Raw genomic sequence first — 23906 nt, 5'->3', positions numbered from 1 at the left:
AGTCAAGTTTTGGAAAGTGTTCTTAAAATTTTTGAAAGGTATAAGAGCAACAGAACAAATCATATAACTATAGAAGGTGACACTATTGCAACGAACAATATTACTGCTAAGCTAAAACAAATTTTAATTCCATCTTTCGTTTGTTTTTTCCTCTAAATCCTTCCCTTGTAGCTGCATAACTTTTGTCAAATGTAAAAATAGTCCAAAATGATTTTCTAAAAAAAAAAAAACAAATGTTTTGTTGTTTTGCAATGGCCAACATTCATCATAAAAGTTGGTCAGTTCAGTCCGCATTACGTGGGCCGCTGGCGCTTCGTCCACCATATTTCTGCCACACAAAACCAAGGAAAGCCGTCCATTAGTTAGTTATGCAATTACCCTAACTAATCTCAGCAGTAAACCCAAAACGAATGCAAATTTTAACCAAAAAGTAATTTACCTGTTTGCCGAAGCTGAAAGGGATGTACTTGTACTTGATCATGTGGGAGATCTGGCGTCTCATGGTGAGAACAAAGAGAACGATCCAATAGCAAAGCAGGATAGGCCAGAACACAGGCACGTCAAACACCGAGAAGAACGTCATCACAAACGCAATGCAGAACGCCTTTGTCATCGAATACCTGAAACAATCAAGATTTCAAGAAAGCGTATTAGTGACTCTATAACTACTAACCATTATCAGGATTTGGACAAGACCATTTTTACCAGAACTTGAACTCAGGGAGACGGCGGATGAAAGGCTTGAACTCATCAGAGCCTCTAGTAGGAAGCGAAGGTCCATCAGATCCCCCACCAGCAGCCTCGGGATCAACGAGAGGGGACAAGAACCCGATGAGGAGATTCAAGAGGTAGATCCCGAGACCGTAAGCGATGATGTAGAATCCCTGGATGTAGTAAACCCTCAGACAGTAGGCGAGGGCCACGACGAGAGTCCCGATCCACCTGTAAGTAGCGTGAGGCGTGGTCTTGTCGAGGTAATGCTGGTAGATTCTCCACGCCTCGTGTGCTTTCTGTTGAACCGGGGTCGCCACTGAACCACTATCACCTCCTCCGCCGCCGTCCATCTGCTTATGTTTGATTAAACAACAAAAAAAAACAGTAAAAATTAATTAACTCACAGTCACAGCATCAAAACCAATTCGTAACGGCTTTTTATCATCATCTCTGCGACTTATCAACAACAACACATAACAAAGCTTTTCAACGAGGATCTGATCGAAATCGTATCTCAATCTATCTCTTAGCTAATCGATCTCAAAAGAATCAAAACCTAAACTATCCTCCATCATCGTCAAATCTACTCACTAAACCAAAGCGAATCGCTCGATTTTCAGATCTGGAAGCTCAATCAGTGAAATCTATGATAAGAATAGCAACAGATCGCACATCACAGATTAATTGGAAGCTTCTGAGGAAGAAAGAGAGCACTTACGGGAAGAAGATGAGAGATGCTTATCCAGAAATGGAGCAGATCTGACGAAAGACGCAACAAAACGCGAAATGAAAGCAAATGGATTTTGATCCGCGTTTTAATTTTTCCTTTTTTTTTTATTTCTTTTGTTGGGTCTCTCTTTATATATGATTTACGTAAGAATGCGCCGGTAAATGTTTACTCTTATCTGATTTGACCCAAACTTTTTATCTATATCAGTTTAACCCTTTGTCTATTTACGCTAGAACCACCGACACAAGTAATTAACTTCGATTTAACCCATCCTATACTGAACTTTTTTTTTTGTAACACTGCCTTTCTATTTAAACTGCAAAATTTACAACCTTAAGAGGCCTTAGTTGCAGGGACACAGCCCAGTTAATAAGAGAAAGTGATACAGATATGAAGTTAATAGAGCATTTAAGAGAAGCCCATAAGAAGCCCAGTTGAGTTGTGAAACAAGACGATCCACTTGAAGAACGACTGTCCGTGATCTTCAAAAAGAGCTCTAGTTAAATAAGTCAGTTTTAACTTTTAACACTTGCAGTTAAATAAGCCGATAGCTATATAAATCTGACACTAGTTTGCAGTGATGACCGAACGATCACTCATTGCAAAGCTTAGACGTTGTTTTGTTTATAAGTTTGGTTTACATGCAAGTCCAATTCCAAATCATGACGAGTCCCGAATTATACGTTGTTTTGTTTATAAGTTGGGTTTACATGCAAGTCGAATCCCAAATCAGGACGAGTCCCGACTTGAGTTAATGATGCACAGCAAAAACGGAGAACGGAGACCAGTTAGATATGGCGTTATAGAAATTGTGAAGCAGAACTAAAAACGCCAATGGTCGGATTTAATTTAATAGAGTCGCAATGCAGTGCTCAAAATATCTCAAAACAAGATTCTAAACGAGTTACTGAAGAACCAAACAAAGGAGATAATAAAAACAAGTCCACGGCAAAGCCGGATCAAAAACCAAAAACATTTCTTAGGTGTTGGTGGCGCGAGTGTAGATCTGCTGGCTCGAATGAGCAGCGACCATCCTGATCACACCCTTCGCCATTAGCTCCCTAATCGCTCTCCTTGCTAGAGACCCGTTAATCTGTAAATTTACAACATTTTATTCAATACGGATCACAAGAGTAATAACATAGTAATAAACTAATTTAATTTTGAGAAATGAAGTAAATGTATTATACCCTCATACGGTCGGAGAGAATGGAAGGAGTGATGAGCTTGAACTTGGGAGCTTCAGTGAGAAGCTTGTCGTAAGTAGCCTGATCAAACAACACCATGTTGTTCACCTTCTCCTTTTGCTTTCCCTTGCTCCACTTCTGTTTTTTTTTTCAAAAGCAATAACTTATTAAGCAAAATGAAACAAATCCAATGCCAATAAACAACAAGGATACCAATCGAAAACAAGTCTTCAGATTGTTAAGAGCTAAACTTAGATCTCACAGTTTCAGACAGATCTACATCTATTACACATTCTATTAAAACCTCAGTTCTGTCCGAAAAATATATCTAGGTGAGCATATAATCATGAGCAGAATTGAGAGAGGAAACGAACCTTCTTCTTCTGCTTTCCACCTCCGGATTTCGCCGGCTTTGATGATGGTGGCGGAACCTTGTCCTTCTTTGGCGCCTGTAACAAGGAATACGAAATTGTAACAATTCATACTACAGAAAGAAGAAACATAGATCTGCTTAGATTCAGAGAGAGGTAACATAGAGATATACCATGTTGACTTCGACGGAGACGGAGGATCGAACGGCGAATTAGAGGTTTTTTAAAATGAGGAAGGAGGAGGAGGCTAAGGTAGTGATCGAATTAGGGTTTGCTCTTATAATCTCTAGGGTTTCTGAGGTTTCATCTTAATGTGTATATGGGCCGTTAATATAAAAGCCCATATAATGATGTTTTAGGTTCAACTAAAGCCCATAAATCTTTTTTTTAAAGCCCATAAATCTTCAGTGTATCTTGTCTTGTTTTGCAATTTGATTTTTTTAAAAAGAGTAAACGAAGCATTCGTTTCACTGTGAGAAGAAGCAAGCAGAGGCATTGGTCCACAAAATAAGTCATCTATAATTGCAGTCCAATGCAAAATAGTGAGGATGCTTAAAACTTACAACTGAGTCACACATCACATGTATCTATTCTATTAATTTTGCAGCATGACCTATTGATAAAAGTTATGTACAACTAATAATATAAATGTTTTTAAATATATAAACTGCCATTTATGTAATTACCAATTAATAATATAATTATTTTCTACTATCTCTTTTAGTTCCAACAATTTCGGAACTGACACTTACGAGATTTATTGAACGGTGAAAATTAATAACTAACATATGCTTAAATAACATATAATAGTTGATGGTTAGAAGGCCACTCAGAAGGCCACCGTAAAATTTCAGAGATTCATGTATTTAATTATTTATCATCCCATAACACTACAACAATTTCTTCTGCTTATAATATTTAGTTCTTTGGTTCATATTTTTGGTTATATAAGTAATCAAATATATAATATAACATTAGCTTTAATGGTTTTTTATTTTCTTATAAGAAACGACCAAATTTAAAACTGAGATCAATATATATGATTTAAGTAAATTTAAAAAGTTCAGTTAATATAATATGGTCATAATTAAAATCATTATATATATTTATTTAATAAAAATAAAATATTTAAAACATTTACTTTTATAGTGTATCAGGTAATGATTTATGTTTTCTTGATTGTGATTTTTATGGGTTACTAAAATAAATATACTTAACGTAGAATGACGTATTTTAATTTTTCAATTAAAATCATTATACTCCATTTTACGGGTTTCTAAAACAAATTATCCTAATTTCTTAACAGAACCAAATTAAACTATTTTAACATGGTTTAAGTGGACTTTTAATAAAAATAAATATTCATATAAATTCATTTAGTTTAACGAATCTTAAATAGGTTATTTGATTAAAAATATCTATTCTGTTAAATTAAAAGTATGATCAATTGATAAATATTATGTCCAAAATATTTATGTATATGTAACTATTTTGAGTGGTAAAGTATATATATAACTACTTTTGACTTAGTGGACTATCAGAAATAAAAGCCACGAGTTATAATTCCAACTCCTTTTTAATAACCGTTTGGTATTATCAACATTTTTTTTGTAAACTTTCCACATGAATTAAATTACAAAAAAAAAATTTCACATGAATTTTAATCATTTGTGCTCTTATCTGCAGCCATATATTAGACGTGTCCACTATTAAATTCACCATTGTATTTTTGGTAACGGGTTTAAATAGATTTTAAAAATAAATATTCATATAAATTCTTTTATTTTAACGGATTTTAAATAAATTATTCAATTAAAAATATTTATTAAAGGTGATTTTATTTTTTGGACATAATATTTATCAATTGGTCATGCTTCTAACTTAATAGAATAGATTTACATGTATACATATACTTAAAAAACATATTAAGAATTATTTTTAAACATTTTTCAAAAAATATTTGGTTTTCTGATATAATACTTTAAGAACCATTTGAGTATATAAACCAGATCTAATAGAGTATGAGACTTTAGATTTCAGCTCGATTTCAAATGGGTTTTTTCGGTACGAATATTCTTCACCAATTATGTTAATTAACTAATAATAAAATATAATATTTTGTAAACTTTAGCAATAAAGTTTAAAAATAATTTCTGAAATACATATGTCATAAGTTTATAGTTATGCAACTTGACATATTTAATATAATTACCAAAAATTATATATTCTATTAAATTTTTATTAAACACAAATTTATAAATATTTTTTTCAAGAAATTAAAATAAAAATATACCCGCCTTTCGGAATGGCGGATCAAAATCTAGTATTCTATTAAAACTGCGGCCACTTCACAGAATCTGATGAGTTAAGTTTTTCAACTTTGTTTTGCAATATCAATTTATCTGGTCTAAAAGCCCTTTCTCAACAAAAAAAAAAATTATCTTGCCATGGAATATATATTGGTCCATAAAAAAGCAGGTATCATCGAATGATCTTTACAACTACAAAGTCTAGACTATCAGGTTTGCTAAATCCTAATCTTTGACAAGGATCTTGGTCACACGTTTGTTCTAGGGGTAGGGGTGGTCTCTCTAAGAGCACGAAGCAGTTCCTAAAAGCTGAACTCAAAGAAATTATTTGAAGGTCCACGAGTTCTGATAACTGAACTCAAGCAAGCATCAAACAGTCATTATGATCTTAAGATATAAAAATACAATAGCATCTTCAATCTCCGCAATTATGCAGACCCTCCATCTCTTACTTTTACAAAAAAAAAAATTACCTTCCTTTTATTTACGTCAACAAAACATATGTTGCTTTCTTACAAAGGATTCAGCTATATTCCTTCAATGTAGTAGATGTTTTGGTTATATTCATATATTTTCTTCCTTTTCTCCAGAACGTATCTAAGACGTTTATATATTAACGTAGATAGGCAAAAAGTCATCAATCCGACCTTAGCTCAGTTGGTAGAGCGGAAGACTGTAGTAGTTGCTGTAATCTTTAGGTCGCTGGTTCGATTCCGGCAGGTCGGATTTTTTTATCCTATATTATTTTTTAAAGTTTACACTTAGGTTTGAGATGTGTACTTGGCGCGATCGCGTGTGGGATTGTTGCATGTAACCTATACATTTTTCAGAAATGGAAAAATGAAGTAAGTTGATGTGTATGAGTAAACTAACTCAACTTACTTCGTGTTCGATTTTCCCCTTAAAATTGTTTTTTCTAGCATAACAAATACAAATGTTAATGGTTACACAACTAAGTAATTTCATCAATTTGTTTTGTTTCTAATGACATTAAAAGGACAAGTTACAATGACCGGATCAAAATCTGAAGACACGTTTCACTTGTGGATGTTATGAATAACGAAGACACACCAATAATGAATTCTCATTTTAACTTTTTGAGAAAGAAACTTAAACTTTTGTTAAAGTGTATCCAATAATGAAAAATGAATTTTGAAATCATGAGACCACACCTTGTGTTACTATTTATGCTTTTTGTTAGAAAGGGACGAGACACTAAAGAAAAAACAACAAAGGATTGTTGACCTACAAGCCATTTCTCCATCTCTTAATGAAGAAGTAATTGTAATATATTCTCAATTTCCTTACACAAAATATAATGAAATGTAGTTCTAGACAAATATTAATATTTTTTAGAAGATAAAAAGTTAACCCAATCGAGACAAACAGATAGTAAATCCATATTAACCATACTATATACACAAGTCCACGCTAATATATGTGTATATATATATATATATTATACTATATTTCTGTTTTATGATATTTTATGATATTGGGCATGCTTTGCATTCAAATCCTAATTAACTGCTTTTACAATAGTTGTTTTTTTACTAAACTACTATTACAATAGTTATATACATTACAAATATGTTCTACAAATAGATTTCACATATCGATATCACTTAACTGCTTTACTGACTAAGTAAACTAATTACAAGTGGACAAAGCCACTAGTATAGTGCGATGCTTCTTTTTTTTTGTTTTCAATCAGAAATAATACAAATACTGATCTTAATCTAATAGTTTTCAGCCTATTATTGCATGAATTTACTAGTCTATCATATGAAGCATGCATATATTATTACATGAATATTGTTTTCTTCTGGAGTTATCGTAAGTGATCGTCCTAATCAATCATGCATGGTATTAAATTGATTTCAATAATATCTTGTATATTCTTAACCACACAGCTTTAATCATATTACGAATAAAATAAACATTATTTAGAGAATAATATCATTCGATACAAGACAAGGCTCTTTGACTAGCAAAATCTCTAGGAGTTGCATACTTTCCAGTTTCCATGATCAATAGTATTTTATAGAGTTAATGAGAAACCATGCTACAGACTTGTTGTATTAATACAGAACCACATTTTTCGAACAAACCTCAATATCTTAAATTATTACCTATGGCTATATAATCTCCTTATCATTACAAGTAAAATTACATTTTAATTTTCTATTTGAAATTAAAAGACGGAGTCTCAAAGCCAAAGGAAAGTCCCCCACAGAAAAAAGTTCTCAAAACTTATATTTTGCATTTCAATTTATGTCGTATAAGTTTCTTATAGTTTCGCAAAAATAAAGAAGATTATCATAATTTAGAAACTTCATCTTATGAACTTGTGTTTGTGTAGTAATAATCTCCTATCAAGAGAATTTCCACCACGTTTAACATGTAAATAACGTAAAAACTAGAGTATGGTCAACCCGCGTTTTGTTACCTAGTAGAATACACTGAGTGACACACACAATATAAATACTCCCATGGATCAAAGCTAAAATTCTCTCAAGAAACAAAGTAAAAGAAAAAAAAAAGACAAAGAGAAAAACACATTCTCCTTATATTAACTTCTCAATTTCCTTACATGAATCTAAACTGAGAACACACCTGGTCTCTTCTTCTCATAGAGTTCTGATTTCCTAAGCAGCAAAAAGCTTTTGCTTAAGTTTCTTCTGTTTAAGTTTTTTTTGCTCGTTCGGTTCTTCTCCTCGCCAATGGATTCTTTCAACTCTCAGAAAACTAAATCAAGAAAGATAAAGAGGCTTGCGAAGAAGTCTCGTGCTCAGATAATCTTGGATCTGTTTTACCGGGCCATCGAGATAGCTCTTGTCCTGGTTACGGCAGCTAAGCTATGCTATCAGCTCGTTATCACGTTGCATGATTCTGGTGTCGCCGCGGCTATTCTAGCAAACCGTAACCTTGCGTTTGTTATAGCAAACGCCATAGTCATCGCTCTAATCGCGAAATCTGGCCTTCTCTTGAATCAAGAAGTTGTCCCCAATTGCAAAAGCAACGACCTCGACCTTTACGACGAGGTGAGAAACAGAGGAAAACAGAGCGAAGCAGAGAACAAGGCTACACAGAGCATAATAGAAGCCAGAGCAAAACAGAGAGAAGCAGAGAAAGAGACAGAGAGCATAACTGAGACCATAGCCAAATACAGCATTCCTGAGAAGATAGAGACACGGAGTAAGCCTGAGAAGTCTACAAAACATAGTACTTCAGTGCAGAGAGAGAAACAAAGCAAAGTTGAACATCAGGAAACAACTGCGAAGAAGATGGAGAAACAGAGTTTGGCTGAGAAGATGCAAAGTCAGAGTTACCAACGAAGCAGGTCAGAGAATCTGGAGGGTTTGGAGAAGAGTCCATGTGGAAGATTGAGGAGATCAGAGACGGATGCTTCTTCTGAAAGATTTGATTCTGACGATGAACTCCGGTTCAAAATCGAGTCTTTCATTGCCAGGCAGAGGAGGAATCAATATGATATGATTAGCTTGGTTTAGCTTAGATAAAACAAAAATATATTAAAATAACAAAAAATAGTTTTTGCAAATACCATTCACGTATGATAATGTGAGTGTTTGTTATAAAAGGGTGAAAATCTTTTAAATCCTTGGCATAAATTTTTGTTTTTCCTTTTTCTGTTGTATTTCTTTGTAAAATATAACAAAATTTGAATATTTTGTTGTATCAACTCGGATTTTGAAGCATTCTGCAACTAGCTATAGTATATAGTTTCTTCAATAAAATTTATATTAATATGTCAGATGCTTCAGTATAGTTTAGTTTTAAGTTTTAACCAGGTCTTGTCTCCCAATGCTCGTTTCCAATTCGTTGACTCTATTTCACTCTAGATGAGATGATTTTCAGATCTACTAATAACTATTCATAACTTTCCCTAACTAATCTCTACATCTTCAAGTTTTGTATACTTCGTTGCTAAAGGAAGTAACAACTATGGTTATCCCGATGATCGCAGACTTGGATCGATTATATGAACTCATGGATTCTACTCACCAAAATTCATCTCGACTTAGGTCTTTAAGAGAGGAGCTTAAGAATCTGAACAGAGAAATAGAAGAAGCTGAAAGACTGAGGTTGAAAAGGAGGAATCAGAGAAAGAGGTTGATACGGTCGAATACTGGAAGAAGAAGGCGTCACGCTTGGAGAAATCACTGGAGGAGAGTAGAGAGAGCAAGCTGAGATTGGTTGAGTGTTTGAAGATTATGGAGACTCTCAAAACAGGTGAAGGGTTCTCGAGTTTCATACTAGAGCACTCACCTTTTTTCATGGGACATCAGGTATATTATTGGTGATAACTGGATTAGCCCATCTCTATGATCTCTTCTGGTTTCCGATGTGGTAGATTTTTTCTCTAATACTATTATTCTTGTTTATTTTATGTATGTCTGGTTTCAGGATCAAGATTTACGGTACAATGTTCATATTCAACCAGTTTTTTGGTTTGAAGGAGGAGGTAGAGACAAAATATTTATTTTTCCTTGGATTGATGATCATCTACTTGCATAAAACATTAGTTATCTGAGCATTTTATTCTTTACATTATGATAGGACGTTCTTGGGAAAACAGACTGAGATTTTCAATGGCAATGGGGTTAAAGAGTTTGAAGACTTCAAGAGAGAGGTTCTTGATAAGGGAAAAGCTTCAAAGAGAGAGATCACATTTGAGACTGATTTATTCGGTTCAAAGACGTTTCTGATCTTTGTTGAGGCTGTTTACAGTAAAACTGGCAAGAAAATGGGCATAAATTACATTGGGATGGAAGTAACTGATCAGGTGAGTTTGAAAAAAAAACAGACAATGTTGATAAGTTATCTAAAGTTGATTATCAAAAAAGTTATCTAAAGTTCTTATTTTCTGACAGGTAAGGAAGAGGGAAAAGATGGCAAAACTTGGAGAAGATATTGCAGTGAGAAAGGCAATGGAATCAGAACTTAAGAAGACCATTCACATTACAGGTTTTGAGAAGTGTGATTAGTGAAGGCATCAAGATTCATCAGACTGACTGTTTTTTTTTTTTTTTTGAAGAGGAGATGATGAATGCAAAGAAGATGCTAGCCAGAATGCCTGGTGAGATAAGATCACCATTGTTGAGGATTGTCAGACTGGCTGAGAGATTTTCTTCCATCACAAAACTTGATGAAGAGGAAAGACGTTTGTTGAATGAAATGATATCGTCTGCCGGTTTAGCACTTGAGAGAATAAACGAGTTTCTTGATCTCTCTGAGGTTGAATCAGGTAAAAGAAACATTCATTCCAAAAGTATTTGTTTATTTTTATTTTTGTAGTTCTCTTATTTCATTGTTTGATCAAAGTCTCTATATACATAGCTTCAATTTATGTTAACATCATGAGAAAAAATAATATAAGTATTTGCTTGTTTCTCAAGAAAGCTTTTGAGAATTTTTTGTTTTTTACAGGTTGAGAGTATGGGTGGTCAATCTATCTTATTAAAACAGAAACATTCTATTGGACCTAATATTTATTTTGTAAGTTTTTAAATTAAATACACTTTTATACTTTATAGTTAAACCTACATTAAATCACTATTGTTATTTTCTTTATACTACTATCGATGTTTCCAAACAATATACTTATTTCTTTATACTACTATCAATGTTTCCAAACAATATACTTTTTATACTACTATCAATGTTTCCAAACAATACAATAATTAATCTTAGTTATTTTATATCTATCATTTTCTCTTTAAAATTTTGTAGAAACGTCATACTTTCATAAATTGCAAAATAATGAACTTTAAAATTTGGATTATAAGATTACAAATTATGAAACAATTACAATTTAAATCAAATTAGATTACATATCGGTCATCCATCAGTTCAATCGGTTAGTCTCGGGTTTTAGTAATTTTTTTAATATGAATAATTTAAAAACTAAAATAGAATTGTCAGATCTCCGGATTAACCGGTATAATCACAATCGGGTTGAATTTAAAAAAACTGCTTTAAATGCAAAAATATTTTAAATATACACTCTTTAAAAATTACCAAAATATTTATTAAATTATTAGTGAAATTTTTCATCGTAAAATATTTCGCACTTCTAAAGCGCGGGTCAAGATCTAGTTCAAAGTGATAAGTCAAGCGGACGCTCGTTCAGTCCTACACTACTACCTCTACAAAGTTAACCACACCACATGATGATTCACTAGGCTCCTTAAATTACAGGATTAAGATGAAACTTATTATCACGTTACATTAATGCTGATTAATATTGTTGTTACGTTTAAAGAACAAGTATTATTCCTTTAACTTTAAAACTACATCTGAAAAAGCCTGGCCAATAATAATTATTTGTTTTTTGTCATAATTTTTGGCAGTGATATAGTACCATTTAATGTGTTGTTGATCTTAAGATACTAGTTTTGGAAGAATATCGATCTGTTAATAATGAAAAAGATTCATACGAATTAATGTTCACGTGTTTACGAAAACATTATAAAGAAAAAAAAACTAATTTGAGAAAGATATTTTTTTTACATCAATTGAGAAAGATATTTTTTGGTTAATAATAATACAAAAAGATGCATGATGATGTTTCATAAGGTTAAGATAGGATATGTTTCTATTAAACTTCAGAAAATACAAATCAATTTCCCTAATTACTGTTAGATTTTTAGAAAACCCCATTTATGGCCCCGTTTTTCTTCTTCCTTTCCCAAAACAAATAACTCTAATTAAGAAACAAATAATTTTACACAACTGGCATATAAAACCGATTTAGAAGAAATTTTTCATTAGTATTTTTATTTATGGATAAAACTATTACTTACAAAAAATGGTTTCTCTAATATAAGATTAAATCTAAAAAAAAAATCTGTTTACAGAGAAAAAAAAAAGAAAATCTATTTTTTTTATGAAAGTGATTCAAGAAACAGATAAAACTGTGTTAATGCTCTTTCTCTAGATTTGTAACATTTGTTCTCTGAGAATTAATTTTAGAGCCGTTCTTAATTTGGTGTGAGAAGAATAGAGTTATATATACCTCTCTTTTTTCTCCTCTTAGTTTTGTTTGTAATCTACAGGTAAAAAAATATGTAGAAGTAGTTATATGTGTTCTTCTTTCTCATCTAAACCTTTTGAATCTCAAGCTTCTTGAATCAAATTTCGAAACATATAATACATATTTTCCTTCGATTTCAGTCTCTAATCACCACAAAACGTGAGATAGTTTTTGGTTTATATTAATCCTCTTTTTTTTGTGCAACTGGTTTATATTAATCCTCATAAGCTTAGAAAGATTGTTTTTGTAATGTTTGGGATGAACGTAACATATGCTAAATGAGTTTCTTTTCCTTCATTTCACCGTTTGATCGTAAGCCAATAAAACGTAACAGAGTTTTATATATATTATTTTTATTAAACTGCTATTTGATTCAACAGGAACTTTAGTCATGACTGAAACAATGGTTGAGATCTCAGAAGATGACAAGAGATTGACAAAGCTCTGTTCTCTAAAGAAGAAGGCAATAAATGCGACGAACAAGTTTAAGCACTCAATGACCAAGAGAGGTCGAAGGCATAGCCGTGTGAGGTGCGTCTCAATCGTCGACGAAATCGATACAGAGGAGTTGCGACAGGTTGATGCTTTCCGTCAAGCTCTTATATTAGAGGAGCTGCTTCCTTCGAAACACGATGATCATCACATGATGCTTAGGTTCTTGAGGGCAAGAAGTTCGATATCGAAAAGGCCAAGCAAATGTGGTCCGATATGCTTAACTGGAGGAAAGACTATGGCGCAGACACCATCATGGAGGTAAACGCCTGTCTTTTCTCTACTCTCTCGTTTTGTGTCTTTCTTCTCTAAAGTGTGTCTATCTTTCTATTGTTCAAGGACTTTGATTTTCAAGAGATCGATGAAGTGGTTAAGTATTATCCACAAGGGTATCATGGTGTTGACAAGGAAGGAAGACCTGTCTACATCGAGAGGCTAGGCCAAGTTGATGCCACGAAGCTGATGAAAGTGACCACAATCGATAGGTACGTGAAGTACCACGTGAAAGAGTTTGAGAAGACTTTCAACGTCAAGTTCCCTGCTTGTTCTATTGCTGCTAAGAGACACATTGATCAAAGCACAACGATCTTGGATGTTCAAGGCGTGGTATGTGCTTAAAATAAGGCTATATATATATATATATATATATATATATATATAAATCTCTGTAAGGTGGTTTCTTGAATAATTGTTTTTTTTTCATTTGAGGGGCTTAATAATTTCAACAAAGCTGCAAAGGATCTTCTCCAGAGTATTCAGAAAATCGACAACGATAACTACCCTGAGGTTCATTTTTGTGCCTTTTTTTCTTCTTCTTCTAGAAGTGACTAATGGTTTTGATACATAATCATGACTTCTTTGTGTTTGTATTTTTCATTGTAGACTCTGAACCGTATGTTCATCATCAATGCTGGTTATGGGTTTAGGCTTGTGTGGAATGGAGTGAAATCTTTCCTTGACCCAAAAACTACCGCCAAGATTCATGTAAAGCTTTCCTTTTCCACTTGAATGATTTCTTAAGACTCTACTTTGTGTTTTCTTCTTCTTCTATAAATTAGTAAAAATAAAAACAAATTATTTATGTTGATTAATGGCAGGTTCTTGGTAACAAATACCAAAGCAAACTGCTGGAGATCATTGACGCCAAGTGAGAACTTGATAACTCTTTTACATGTGACCTTTGAAACTTTTGCTTTATCAAATTAAAGAAACTCTATTCTACTCATTGTATGTTTTTAGTGAACTGCCTGAGTTCTTGGGTGGTAAGTGCACATGCGCAGACAAAGGTGGATGTATGCGTTCAGACAAAGGTCCATGGAACGACCCCGACATCTTCAAGGTAGTTCTAGAGAACCAAAACATTTTTATAAAACGAAAAACAGATGAATTATTCGTTTAAAAAAAAAAAACTAATTCGTTTTAAATATATTGCAATACATCTTCTGACTCATCATATAATATAAAACAACAGTTGGTTCAGAACGGTGAAGGTAGATGCCCGAGGAAGAGCTTGTCAGGGATCGAGGAAAAGACCATTACAGTCTCTATGAACGTAACAGAGGTATTTTTTTTGAAATTTTTTCTCAGATATGGTTTGATAATTTTCGGTATCTAACCTTTTTTTAATATATAAAAACCTCTTTGAAATAACTCGTAGAAACGCGAACCATTCGAACCAGAAGAGACTTACAAGAAGAACTCTGCTGCGGAGGAGAATGAGAAGTTCATCGACAAGACCGTGGATATTGGTGCTTATCATCCTACAGAGCTTCAAAAGGCCAAGAATATTGTTGTTCCCGACGAGCCTAAAGGTTTTCAAGTGTTTCGGTTTAGCTTAAACCGGGTTTCGGTTACAACTTTGATTAAACCGGTGAAACTTTTGAAATTTTTTTAGATTTGTTGCAACCGGCTGTGGTGGAGAGGAAAGGGTACTTATACGGTGGAGTGATGGCGTTGCTGATGGGGATAGTGGGAGTGATGAGGCTAAGCAAGAACACGCCGAGGAAGCTCACAGCGGCGTATGTTGTGTACCCGGAGGGAGTGACGGTAATGCCGACGCAGGAGTATATGGCGATGGTCAAGAAGATGACGGATCTCGAGGAGAAATGCAAATCCATGGATGCTGCTCAGGCTGCTATTTCTATGGAGAGGGAGAAGGTTCTTGACGCTGCGCTTCGTCGTGTTGAACAGCTCGAGCTTCAGTTGTCTGAAACCAAGAAGGTGTGAAGAAAGCTCTCTCTCTCTCCCCCTCATTACTTTCTTGTTCTGTTTTGTAAAAATTGCTCTGTTTTTTAGGCGCTAGACGAGACGATGACGAGGCAACATGAGATAATGGCTTACATCGAGAAGAAAAAGAAGAAGAAGAGAAAGGTAACATATTAATCACACCTTAAGAATATTACATACTCTTTTAATTGCTTTATAAATAATGATCTACTTTTTTTCTTTTGAATTTTCAGTTCTGTTTTTTCTGAAAGACTCCTTCAGCCTCCTAAACTACATTTCCGTTTTCTACAAAATGGATTACTGGAGAAGATATATATATAATGACGAAGTCTTGATTTGCATTGTTGTTGTTCAAAGAGACTCCAATCTCCCTTTTTGTGTAATTGTTTCTCTTTAAAAATTAATAATATTTTTTCTTGTTAAACTTATAATATTTTTTCAAAAAAAATAAACTTATAAAAACCAACTTGTCATCTTCATCATTAGGCCTTCACTTCAAATAGTTTGTTTTTTGATTAGTTTGGTTCCACACAAATATTACTGAATTAACTCAAAAAAAGTTTGTTCTGGTTTGGTTCAGGTCATTTCAGTTTTTAACACTTAGAAAGACCAACTTGTCATCATCATCATCATAAAAGAGAAAGAACTCACCTCTCTTTAAATTAATTCGAACATAAAATGAGACGAAAACGTGTTTTTGTTTTTTTAATGAAACACTTGTTCTTCTGTTCCTCATCTTTATAAACGAAAATCTACAAAGGAAGAGAGAAAAAGAGAAGGCAGATACATAGATATAGACGCTTCTTCTTTTAAAAACAGAACATGTGCTTCCTCTTCTTCTTCTTCTACAAACAAAAAACAAATTGATGATGAGAATAGGGGGGGTTGCCATAACAGACAGAATATGAATGAATTAACATTCAAAAGAACCGACCTGGGACTGAGCAAACTCTTGACGATCAATGTAAGCCAGTAATTCTTCTTGCCTCATCAGAGCTTCATATAGAGCCTGTCTCTCCCAAAACAAGAAACCGTTTTTTAGACAACACGTTTGAGGAGGTTCTAGTTTCGTTTGAACATGGTATATAGGGTAATTCAATTTTTTTACCTTTTTCGTGGCTATGAGCTCGGCTTCAAGCGCGTCTACGCGGCAAACAGCTGCGTTAAGCAGTTCTTCTTTCTCGGAAGGCATCTCATTCGGCTTTGCCTGCAGCGCTCCTATTTTCTCCTCAAGTTCCGTTAATTTCTTCAGCACCGAATTCAGAAGCTCAGCTTCCTCCTCTCTAGCGGCAGTGTTTCCTTCTATTTGCGGCGGAGCAGGAAGCTGCTGCTTGGTCACAACACGGTCTGATAGTGTGCGGAAGAATGTGAGAATCGCCATCACAATCGCCATGAAAAATACAAAGACACGAGCACTGAAACTCTCATGCTCCTTTGGGACATTTGTAGTAACAAGAACTCCTGCCAAAAGAAACTCAATTGTTTGATGCCAAAACTGGAACCTTTCTTTTCACTTAAAAATCATACGAAAGTTACCTTTGGATTGAACCCTGTTGATGGTGGTGGGTTTAACCTTCCAGGTGGCGTCAACAGCTTTGTCAACCATTGGAACATACTCGTCATAACCTGCCAAACTACCGGCAAAGCTCGTTTCACCAGAGCCGCCAACCTTTGCCTGCAATAGCAAGATTCAGTAACCACAGAACTAGCAAAAGTAATCTCTACAAAAACTACATAAGAAGAAGATAGAGAGAGAGAAAGTGCCTTTTTAAAAAAATCAATACCTCTTCGCGAACAGGGGTCAAGCGGAGATGAGAATAACTCTTTACCGCCTTTGGAGACGCAACGACATCTTCAGCTTCAGAACCTGATTCTGCTGTCGAAGTGTCGCTTCCCTTTATCCATGGATAAGATGGCTTTGCATACGCAATGACTTTCCCCTCGCTGTTCAGAACTTTCACCACCTGCTTCGCTCGGTGAGCTCCCCCGTGTAGAACCATCTGTACAAGTCATAATAACAACCCATTTGTTTCATTAACTTGAAATTATAAATAAACATATGATTAATATGAAAAGCTTGGAAGTGTGTAACAAGTAAGTAACCTTCAAAATATCAGGATTTTTCCAAGGCCCTTTATCAGAAAGCATACAACCTCCCTGATCAGCGCAAGTACATGTACCACCCAAAAACTCAGGCAACTCGCTGTAACCAAAATGAAAAGATAACATTACAATGTAACCAAAAAAAAAAAAAACACAAAAAAGAATCAAAGTTACATACCTGGAATCGATAACCTCTAGCAATTTGCTCTGATACTTGTATCCAAGCACCTAACATCACAATACAAAACAGTTCAAGATTAAATACCAGAAGCCTCCTTTAAAATGTAGTTTAACAACTTACATGAATCTTAGAAGTTGTTTTTGGGTCAAGGAAGGTCTTGAGAGTGCTCCACAGTATGCGGAACCCGGCTCCCGCATTGATGATAAACATCTGGTGGAGAGTCTCAGGATAGTTATCTCCATCAATCTTCTGCAACCGAGTCACAAGCTCCCTCGCAGACTTGCTAAAATTCTTAAGCCCCACTCCCTGCACGTCCAAAATCGTCGTGCTCGAGTCGATATGCTTCTTGGCAGCGATCGTGCATGCGGGGAACTTGATCATAAAACTCCTCTCGAACTCCTTGACGTGATACCTAAGGTACCTATCGACCGTCGTGACCTGCATCAGCTTGTTGGGATCAACTTTCCCGAGCCTCTCGATATACACGGGCCTCCCTTCTTTATCCACGCTGTGGTAACCGTGCGGGTAGTATCTCAAGACGTCGTCGATCTCCTCGAACTCGAAGTCGTGGATGATCGTGTCGGTGCCGAACTCTTTCCTCCACTGGATCATATCAGCCCACATTGCTCTTGCTTTCTCCACGTCGAACTTCCTCGCTTTCAAGAACCGGAGCATCATGTGGTAGTCGTCGTGTTTGGAAGGGAGGAGCTCCTCCATGACCAAAGATTGTCTGAACTCGTCGACGGCTTGAAGCTCCTCGACGTCGCGGACGTCTTCGATGGAGACTGAGCTGACTCGGCCTCCTCCTTCGTTTTTGCGCCGCTTCTTCTTCTTGAGAGAGTGTTTGAACTTGGTGGAGGCGTTGATGGCCTTCTTCTTCAAGGAGCCGATTCGCGTCCTCCTCTCGTCTTCTGAGATCTCGAAGTCGGACTTTCGCTCTTTCTTCTCGTCGCTGCTTAACAGTCCCTCGAAACCTGATCAAAAGTATCGATTTTTAATTTTTTTTTTTTAAATTTCATCAAAAAAACAAACAAACAGCTGATTTCTAGAAACTGAGATTTGTAAACAGCATAACACTAATTACCCAGAAACGAAATTACATTTATTCGATCCTAATCAGTGAAACTCTAGGAAGCAAATCGACAACAACAAACAGCTAAAATTAATCTAATTTATGAAAATTGAGGCTTCTAAACAGTAAAGGCCTAAATACACAGAAACGAAATCACATTATTTCGATCCTAATCAGTGAAACCCTAGAAACCAAATCGACAACAACAAACAGCTGAAATCAACCTACTTTCTTAAAATTGAGGCTCTTAAGCAGCATAATCCTAAATACCCAGAAACGAATTTACATTAGTGAAAAGCAAATCGACAGATCTGATTACACACACTTACATGGTATTGCGAATCGATCAACAGGACCTGACATCTGAAAGATTCCTTTACACTAACTGAAGAAGCAACAAAAAAACAAACTCTGGCTCGAATGGCTGATCCACGAATCAATCCACCAACCCTAATCTTGCCGAATCTAATCTTCCTCTCCCATTAACTAAGAGAAACCCCTCAAGTTTCGCAAAAAAAAAAAAGAGAAGGAAAACAAAATTTCAGAGGTAAAAGTGGAGAGTATAATTCGGACCAACCCTCTGGACTATTTCTTTTTTGCTTTTATGTTTCTTTAATTTCTTTCTAGAAAAAGAAAATAAAAAAAAAATCTAATTTTTTATTGACCTGACACCTCTGTTATTTACACTCGCTTCCTATTGTGAACCCCATACTTTTCTTTGCCCCTTCCTGTTCTCTTATTAAGGATTAAATCTTCAAATCCATACTTCAATTGGATATTTAGTTAATTATCTTTGGATTTGAATTAAATATCTTGAAACTAAAATATTGTATATCATATTTGTTTCAAAATATATATTCTTTTCTTCATTTATTTTTTTTTGTCTGACTTCCAATTTTTAAGATTATAAATTCAATAATTATTACTTTAAAAATTAGTTGTGGCTGAATAATATGCATGGCTTGAAGATTATGTACCACCCAACAACAAGTCAACAACATATTTGGTTGAAGGTTCCGTAGGTTGGGGGCATTAAATGTAGAAACCGTGGTTAATTCTGTCAGAAATTTTAGTATGTGGGTTGAAAATAAATGTTGGCATAAGACTGGGGCGTGCTTATAAATTAATAAAAAAATATAGGCGTGAAGAAGCAGTAGAACAAGAGATTCGCTTTTTGTCACCAGCCGACGAAGATCTGCGGTCGTTAACGACTTTACGTGAAAATTTTAACAGGTCTACCTTCAGTAGGCTGTAACGTCGTAATCAGGGAAGCACACTGTATACAATGTTACAAAAGAATTAAAGAAAAAATATCAGTGAGAATTTCGCCGACAAAACGGAGCAGTACACGATGAGTCAACAGTCCTTGGCCACTTGTTGTCGGATTTTTAATTGGTTTCCCCCAAAATATTCCTTAACTAATACAACTGCTTGTCTAAACGTGACGGATTAAGCATAAACTTATAGTAACAATTTTTTTCATACCCAACAAAACACGTGGCAGCCTTTTTATTAAGAAGTCAGATGTTTGTTAAAAAAAAATTAAGAAGTCAGATGTTCAAATTCGAAAAATGGAAATTATATAATGATTTTTTTTTACATTAGACGTGTATTCTCATATGCTAAAAAAAACTTTGATAAAAAAATTTGATCTAAATCGAAAAGAATACTAAATATTATTATTGTGTTCTAGTATGAGAGCAAGACTGATCTGTTTATAAAATCATTACATTTCACTTTTATAAGAATTCCAAAAATCATCATCATCTCCCTCGTTATCGTCACATTCATCTCCACCGTCTGATTCCTTAACTCCAGTTACTCCATCACCAGCTCGCTCAGTCTCCTCAGTCTTCGTCGGTTCCTCCTACACACACACAAAACGACATCGTTTGACCTTTAGTTAATTAACAGATTTTGGCGGCAACTTGAAGAAAAATATAACGAATGCTTACATTCTCTGGACCATCAGTAGTTGTCTCTGCCTCTTCTCCAGCTTCTTCTCCTTCTTCCTCTTCCTCCTCTTCTCCTTCCTTTTTAGCCGCAGCTTCTTCCTCAAGGTCCTTAAGCACATTATGATAAAGAGAAAGATCTGCATGAAGAAGAAAAACACACAAAACTTGCTAAGTTCTTCCATGACTCAACCTAGAAACTAAAAATTGAGTAAGATATAGAGACAGAAAGAAAGGATCTCTCACCTTTCGATCGAGTTGATAAAGCATCATCAAGCTTCAATGGATTCTTGCGTTCTTCCAACTTGAATTTGAGTTTGATTTGATGATGCGTTCTTTTAGGTCTTTCAGGAGACCGAAACAGTCGTTGCACCATCAATAGATTGCTCCCAAACTGTTGAATTCCCTAAACCAAAAACAAAAAAAAAGAAAGATCTTATAGTGATTATTATGAACAAATAAACAATATCTTGCCATTTAAAACAATCAGTGTGGTCAAGTTTATTTTTACCTCATAGAAGAGTTGTGTATCTTGTTTTGACCATCGAGTTCTGGGAGTCTTGTTCATGTACGAATGATAGTTAACCGGTGAGTCCGGTTTAACTACGTAAGTTTCTTGATTTTCTCCCTCCTCCATACCAAACTCGTCTTCCACTTCTGCGTCGAAGCCTTGTGAATAATAATTGTTAAATTCCGATGCCTGTGTATTACTGCGCATAACACGAAGTCCGTTAGATAAAGAAAAACATTCTGATATAATCATTCATCACCTACTTTCAATATTCTCTGAGATGAATATAGTGTTAGTACCTTTCTTGGGTCGGCGGCACAACAGGAGCTCCCTTTGCTTCTTTTTTCTGTATGTTAACATCAAGGAAAGCTTAGGATCCAAGCAACACAGATACAGCCACAGCTCAGACGAAACTATAAATAAATAAAGAGTGGTTCTTTTTACCTCCAACTTTTCTCTGTATTGAACAAGGCGAATCATATCTTTAATAGGCAGCTTTGGGATTTGATCATCCGGGGTTTCAAGCAACTCCTTCTCCACTAAACCACCAAAAAAAAAAGAAAAGAAAATGAATACAGTTGGTCAGATGCTAAGATGATAAGTTTCAGTTGATGGAAGAGAATCATTATGTTAACAGCTAAGTTTACATGTTCTGTTTTTCTGCCGACGACTTGAATGCTTGAACTTCTTCTTCTTCTCAGGTTCTTCTTCACTAGTAGTGGTTTTCTTCTTTCGAACTCTCTTCTTTTTCCCCTTTGGTTCCGCTTCATTAGACTGTGGTTCTCCTTCTCCCATAACAGAATCGTTATTACTAGGTGGGACAACAGGATGTTCTTGTTCCAATACGCCAGGAGCCTGATGATCAAAAAATTTAAAACCAGAACCAATAAAAAAAATATACATATAACTTAACACAGTAAGAAGAGCAAAATATTCTTACCGTTTCTCTTGGGACTTCAGGAATATTATGTTCTTCTTGATGATCTCCATGAGATGTAGAATTAGTGTTTCTTGATTCCTCATTGACCATAAACTCAGACTGGTTAGCTGTATCCATTGTATCATCAACAGAGTAATGAGACTCTGGTTCTTCTTCAATCACAGTGTCGAGCAATCTAGGCTTTGGTTGGAACTTTCCAGTATGTTGCTCTAACACAAGTACACCATTATAAATTCAGTTACTAGATATATTTAAGCATACGGATGCAAGTATTCAGTGCTTAAAGATTACCATAAGTACTGGTGATGCCTTCCTCTTGTACAATATCAAGAGTTTCCATGTTCCAATGACATTCTTCTCCTTCTTCCTGTCTCAACATTGCAAAATCAGTTTTATATTTAAAGTAAAAGAAAGTGAAAGAGAGCATCCACACATACCCCTGTTTGCATCCTTTGAGTTTCAGCATTAATAACTTCATCCGTTTCATGAGTAACAAAATCTCCAAACGTTGCAGAATCTTGTCTTCTAGGGTCATCAGGACATGCAGGTGCCGCCGCCTCTGTGCCATCCTCGCATCTTTTTCCCTCCGAATTTACCTTAGTACAAGCACGAAGAACAGAAACTCCTGAGAATTCATCTAAGTTCTGAAAAGAAACAAACGAAGCTTTCCATTGGCATACACTAAAAAAGTATTTCAAAAAGTAGAAAGAAGAAAAAGAAAACACTTTACTTCTTTAGATATAGTTCCCATGGTGGATTGGCTAATGGTTCCACCATCAGGGATAACAATAGTCTCAGAAGTTGATACATCTGCAAAAAAAAACAGAATCACACATCTTAAAATACTTATCATCTTGGGAACAACATATAAACAACACAAGTTAGTAGAGGGAAGAAACAAAACTGCTGGGATAAGTTGATGATGATGATGCATCTTTACTTTGTGTGGAGAGTGTCTCCTTGGCAGCATCAGAAGAGAGTGTTGTTGTCTGTTGTGAGGTTGAGACAGAGACTTGCTTCTTCTTGGGTTGTGGTCTCCCTTTCGGCTTAAACCTTGCACCAGCCCTAGCTATTAAAATCCAAAATTCATATGTTGTTCTCAGCCAAATCATCCATCAAATTAAAAGTAAAGAAACTAATCAAAAGTGAAGAGAGAAAAATAATAATAATCCCAACTATACCTGCAGGTGCAGCAGGTTCATCATCGAAGTCTAAATCCATTTGATGTTGATTTTGTCTTCTTACAAAATATTCACCCTCTCAACAAAGTGTCACCTCCCTCTTCAATACAATACACAAACACATAAGCAAATCAAGAAGAATGTTGTTTTATCTCAATTAGATATTCAGAACATCAACAAAGAAACAATGTGACTTAAACAAAGCTTTGAAATTAGAACATAATTCTATAGAAAATTCATGTTACCATTGAAAAAATTAGATTCTAATTTCAAGTCTCTGTAAAACGGTCGCAAGCATATAAATCAATCAAAGCAACTCTTTAACGAGTGAACAAAAACTGAAACTTTTTTAGCGGAGAATCAGAAACTAGCGATACCTGATAAAACCACGAGATGATCCAGTTGAATCTAGACCATTGATGCAGTCGCTGGGGTTTACGCTACTCGGAGTCGGAACACTGGCTTCGACGATGGAGTGAGAGAGAGCGAGGATTGGCCGTGAATGGTCTGCGTCTAATATAGGCTAGGTTAGATAAAAATAATTGACTGCTATAAAAGATCGTGCGGGCTAGTGGTCATTGATTGCTTTCTTCAGAGTTGAATTTTGACCTAGTGCTAGGGTTCGATTCTTCATCACCTCACAAATCCCCTTAAATACTTATTCTGTTATTAATTTGAGCCCGTAGTGGGCCGCTTGCTGGGCTTAAATAGTGAGTGATTCAGTTGTTCAAGATTTTGTAACCTAAGGGCCCAAATCATTCCTAAATACTGTATAACGTGAAGAGATGGTTTCGGCTTTATATTCCCTTTCTTCGGTGAATCTTTTACTTCCGTGTTGGCTTCACAAAATTCCATGTCGCGTATCCTGTAAGATACTGAG

General features: G+C 35.1%; 6 protein-coding genes and 1 non-coding gene across 12 annotated transcripts; 3 read left to right on the top strand and 4 right to left on the bottom strand.

Moving 5' to 3' along the window:
• Positions 1–41: 41 nt before the first annotated feature.
• LOC108822800 (protein RER1A) lies at positions 42–1592 on the bottom strand. Of its 2 annotated transcripts, none has more exons than XM_018595964.2 (4): positions 1433–1592; positions 706–1064; positions 440–620; positions 42–328 (listed from the first exon to the last, which is right to left on the bottom strand). In XM_018595964.2, exons 2-4 carry the CDS (start codon positions 1062–1064, stop codon positions 284–286), a joined length of 585 nt encoding a protein of 194 aa, XP_018451466.1. In that variant the 5' UTR covers positions 1433–1592; the 3' UTR covers positions 42–283. The 2 variants fall into 2 exon arrangements, with proteins under 2 accessions (XP_018451466.1, XP_018451467.1); XM_018595965.2 differs by having other exon boundaries at positions 706–1067; positions 1433–1577.
• Positions 1593–2267: 675 nt separating this feature from the next.
• Positions 2268–3320, bottom strand: LOC108821960 (40S ribosomal protein S25-4). Its single transcript, XM_018594963.2, has 4 exons — positions 3176–3320; positions 3006–3080; positions 2635–2769; positions 2268–2537 (listed from the first exon to the last, which is right to left on the bottom strand). The coding sequence occupies exons 1-4, from the start codon at positions 3176–3178 to the stop codon at positions 2424–2426; spliced, it is 327 nt and encodes a 108-aa protein (XP_018450465.1). The 5' UTR covers positions 3179–3320; the 3' UTR covers positions 2268–2423.
• A 2633-nt stretch (positions 3321–5953) lies between these two features.
• On the top strand, positions 5954–6037 carry TRNAY-GUA (transfer RNA tyrosine (anticodon GUA)). Its single transcript is given in 2 exon segments — positions 5954–5990; positions 6002–6037. It is a non-coding gene; the product is annotated as a tRNA-Tyr (tRNA).
• A 1782-nt stretch (positions 6038–7819) lies between these two features.
• On the top strand, positions 7820–9081 carry LOC108822833 (uncharacterized). Its single transcript, XM_018596016.2, has one exon. It carries the CDS (start codon positions 8035–8037, stop codon positions 8821–8823), a length of 789 nt encoding a protein of 262 aa, XP_018451518.1. The 5' UTR covers positions 7820–8034; the 3' UTR covers positions 8824–9081.
• A 76-nt stretch (positions 9082–9157) lies between these two features.
• LOC108822832 (phosphatidylinositol/phosphatidylcholine transfer protein SFH2-like) lies at positions 9158–15565 on the top strand. The gene is given in 17 exon segments (XM_018596015.2): positions 9158–9621; positions 9740–9797; positions 9893–10118; positions 10207–10300; positions 10371–10580; positions 12749–13033; positions 13036–13121; positions 13200–13466; positions 13569–13646; positions 13743–13844; positions 13958–14007; positions 14100–14199; positions 14332–14421; positions 14518–14671; positions 14755–15080; positions 15156–15230; positions 15320–15565. Coding segments are annotated over 15 exon segments (1971 nt in total). The 5' UTR covers positions 9158–9621; positions 9740–9797; positions 9893–10079; the 3' UTR covers positions 15335–15565.
• A 158-nt stretch (positions 15566–15723) lies between these two features.
• LOC130499255 (phosphatidylinositol/phosphatidylcholine transfer protein SFH6) lies at positions 15724–19030 on the bottom strand. 2 transcript variants are annotated; one of them, XM_056993327.1, is made up of 9 exons: positions 18772–19030; positions 17491–18344; positions 17368–17417; positions 17190–17289; positions 16871–17086; positions 16623–16761; positions 16195–16547; positions 16021–16095; positions 15724–15931 (listed from the first exon to the last, which is right to left on the bottom strand). In XM_056993327.1, exons 1-9 carry the CDS (start codon positions 18803–18805, stop codon positions 15896–15898), a joined length of 1857 nt encoding a protein of 618 aa, XP_056849307.1. In that variant the 5' UTR covers positions 18806–19030; the 3' UTR covers positions 15724–15895. The 2 variants fall into 2 exon arrangements, with proteins under 2 accessions (XP_056849307.1, XP_056849308.1); XM_056993328.1 differs by having other exon boundaries at positions 15724–15928.
• A 1045-nt stretch (positions 19031–20075) lies between these two features.
• LOC108822447 (uncharacterized) lies at positions 20076–23655 on the bottom strand. Of its 4 annotated transcripts, none has more exons than XM_056991809.1 (14): positions 23404–23655; positions 23027–23126; positions 22786–22914; positions 22576–22655; positions 22283–22441; positions 22137–22212; positions 21846–22054; positions 21553–21760; positions 21350–21444; positions 21205–21251; positions 20906–21104; positions 20641–20800; positions 20398–20534; positions 20076–20309 (listed from the first exon to the last, which is right to left on the bottom strand). In XM_056991809.1, the coding sequence occupies exons 2-14, from the start codon at positions 23064–23066 to the stop codon at positions 20169–20171; spliced, it is 1680 nt and encodes a 559-aa protein (XP_056847789.1). In that variant the 5' UTR covers positions 23067–23126; positions 23404–23655; the 3' UTR covers positions 20076–20168. The 4 variants fall into 4 exon arrangements, with proteins under 4 accessions (XP_056847789.1, XP_018451027.2, XP_056847788.1 ...); XM_018595525.2 differs by having other exon boundaries at positions 22283–22489; positions 22750–22914; positions 23404–23654; XM_056991808.1 differs by having other exon boundaries at positions 22750–22914; positions 23404–23654.
• Between the last annotated feature and the right edge of the window lie 251 nt (positions 23656–23906).

This window comes from Raphanus sativus, chromosome 8, assembly GCF_000801105.2.
Source record: "Raphanus sativus cultivar WK10039 chromosome 8, ASM80110v3, whole genome shotgun sequence".
Classification (NCBI taxonomy): domain Eukaryota; kingdom Viridiplantae; phylum Streptophyta; class Magnoliopsida; order Brassicales; family Brassicaceae; genus Raphanus; species Raphanus sativus.
This window is presented reverse-complemented; position numbering and strand designations above follow the sequence as displayed.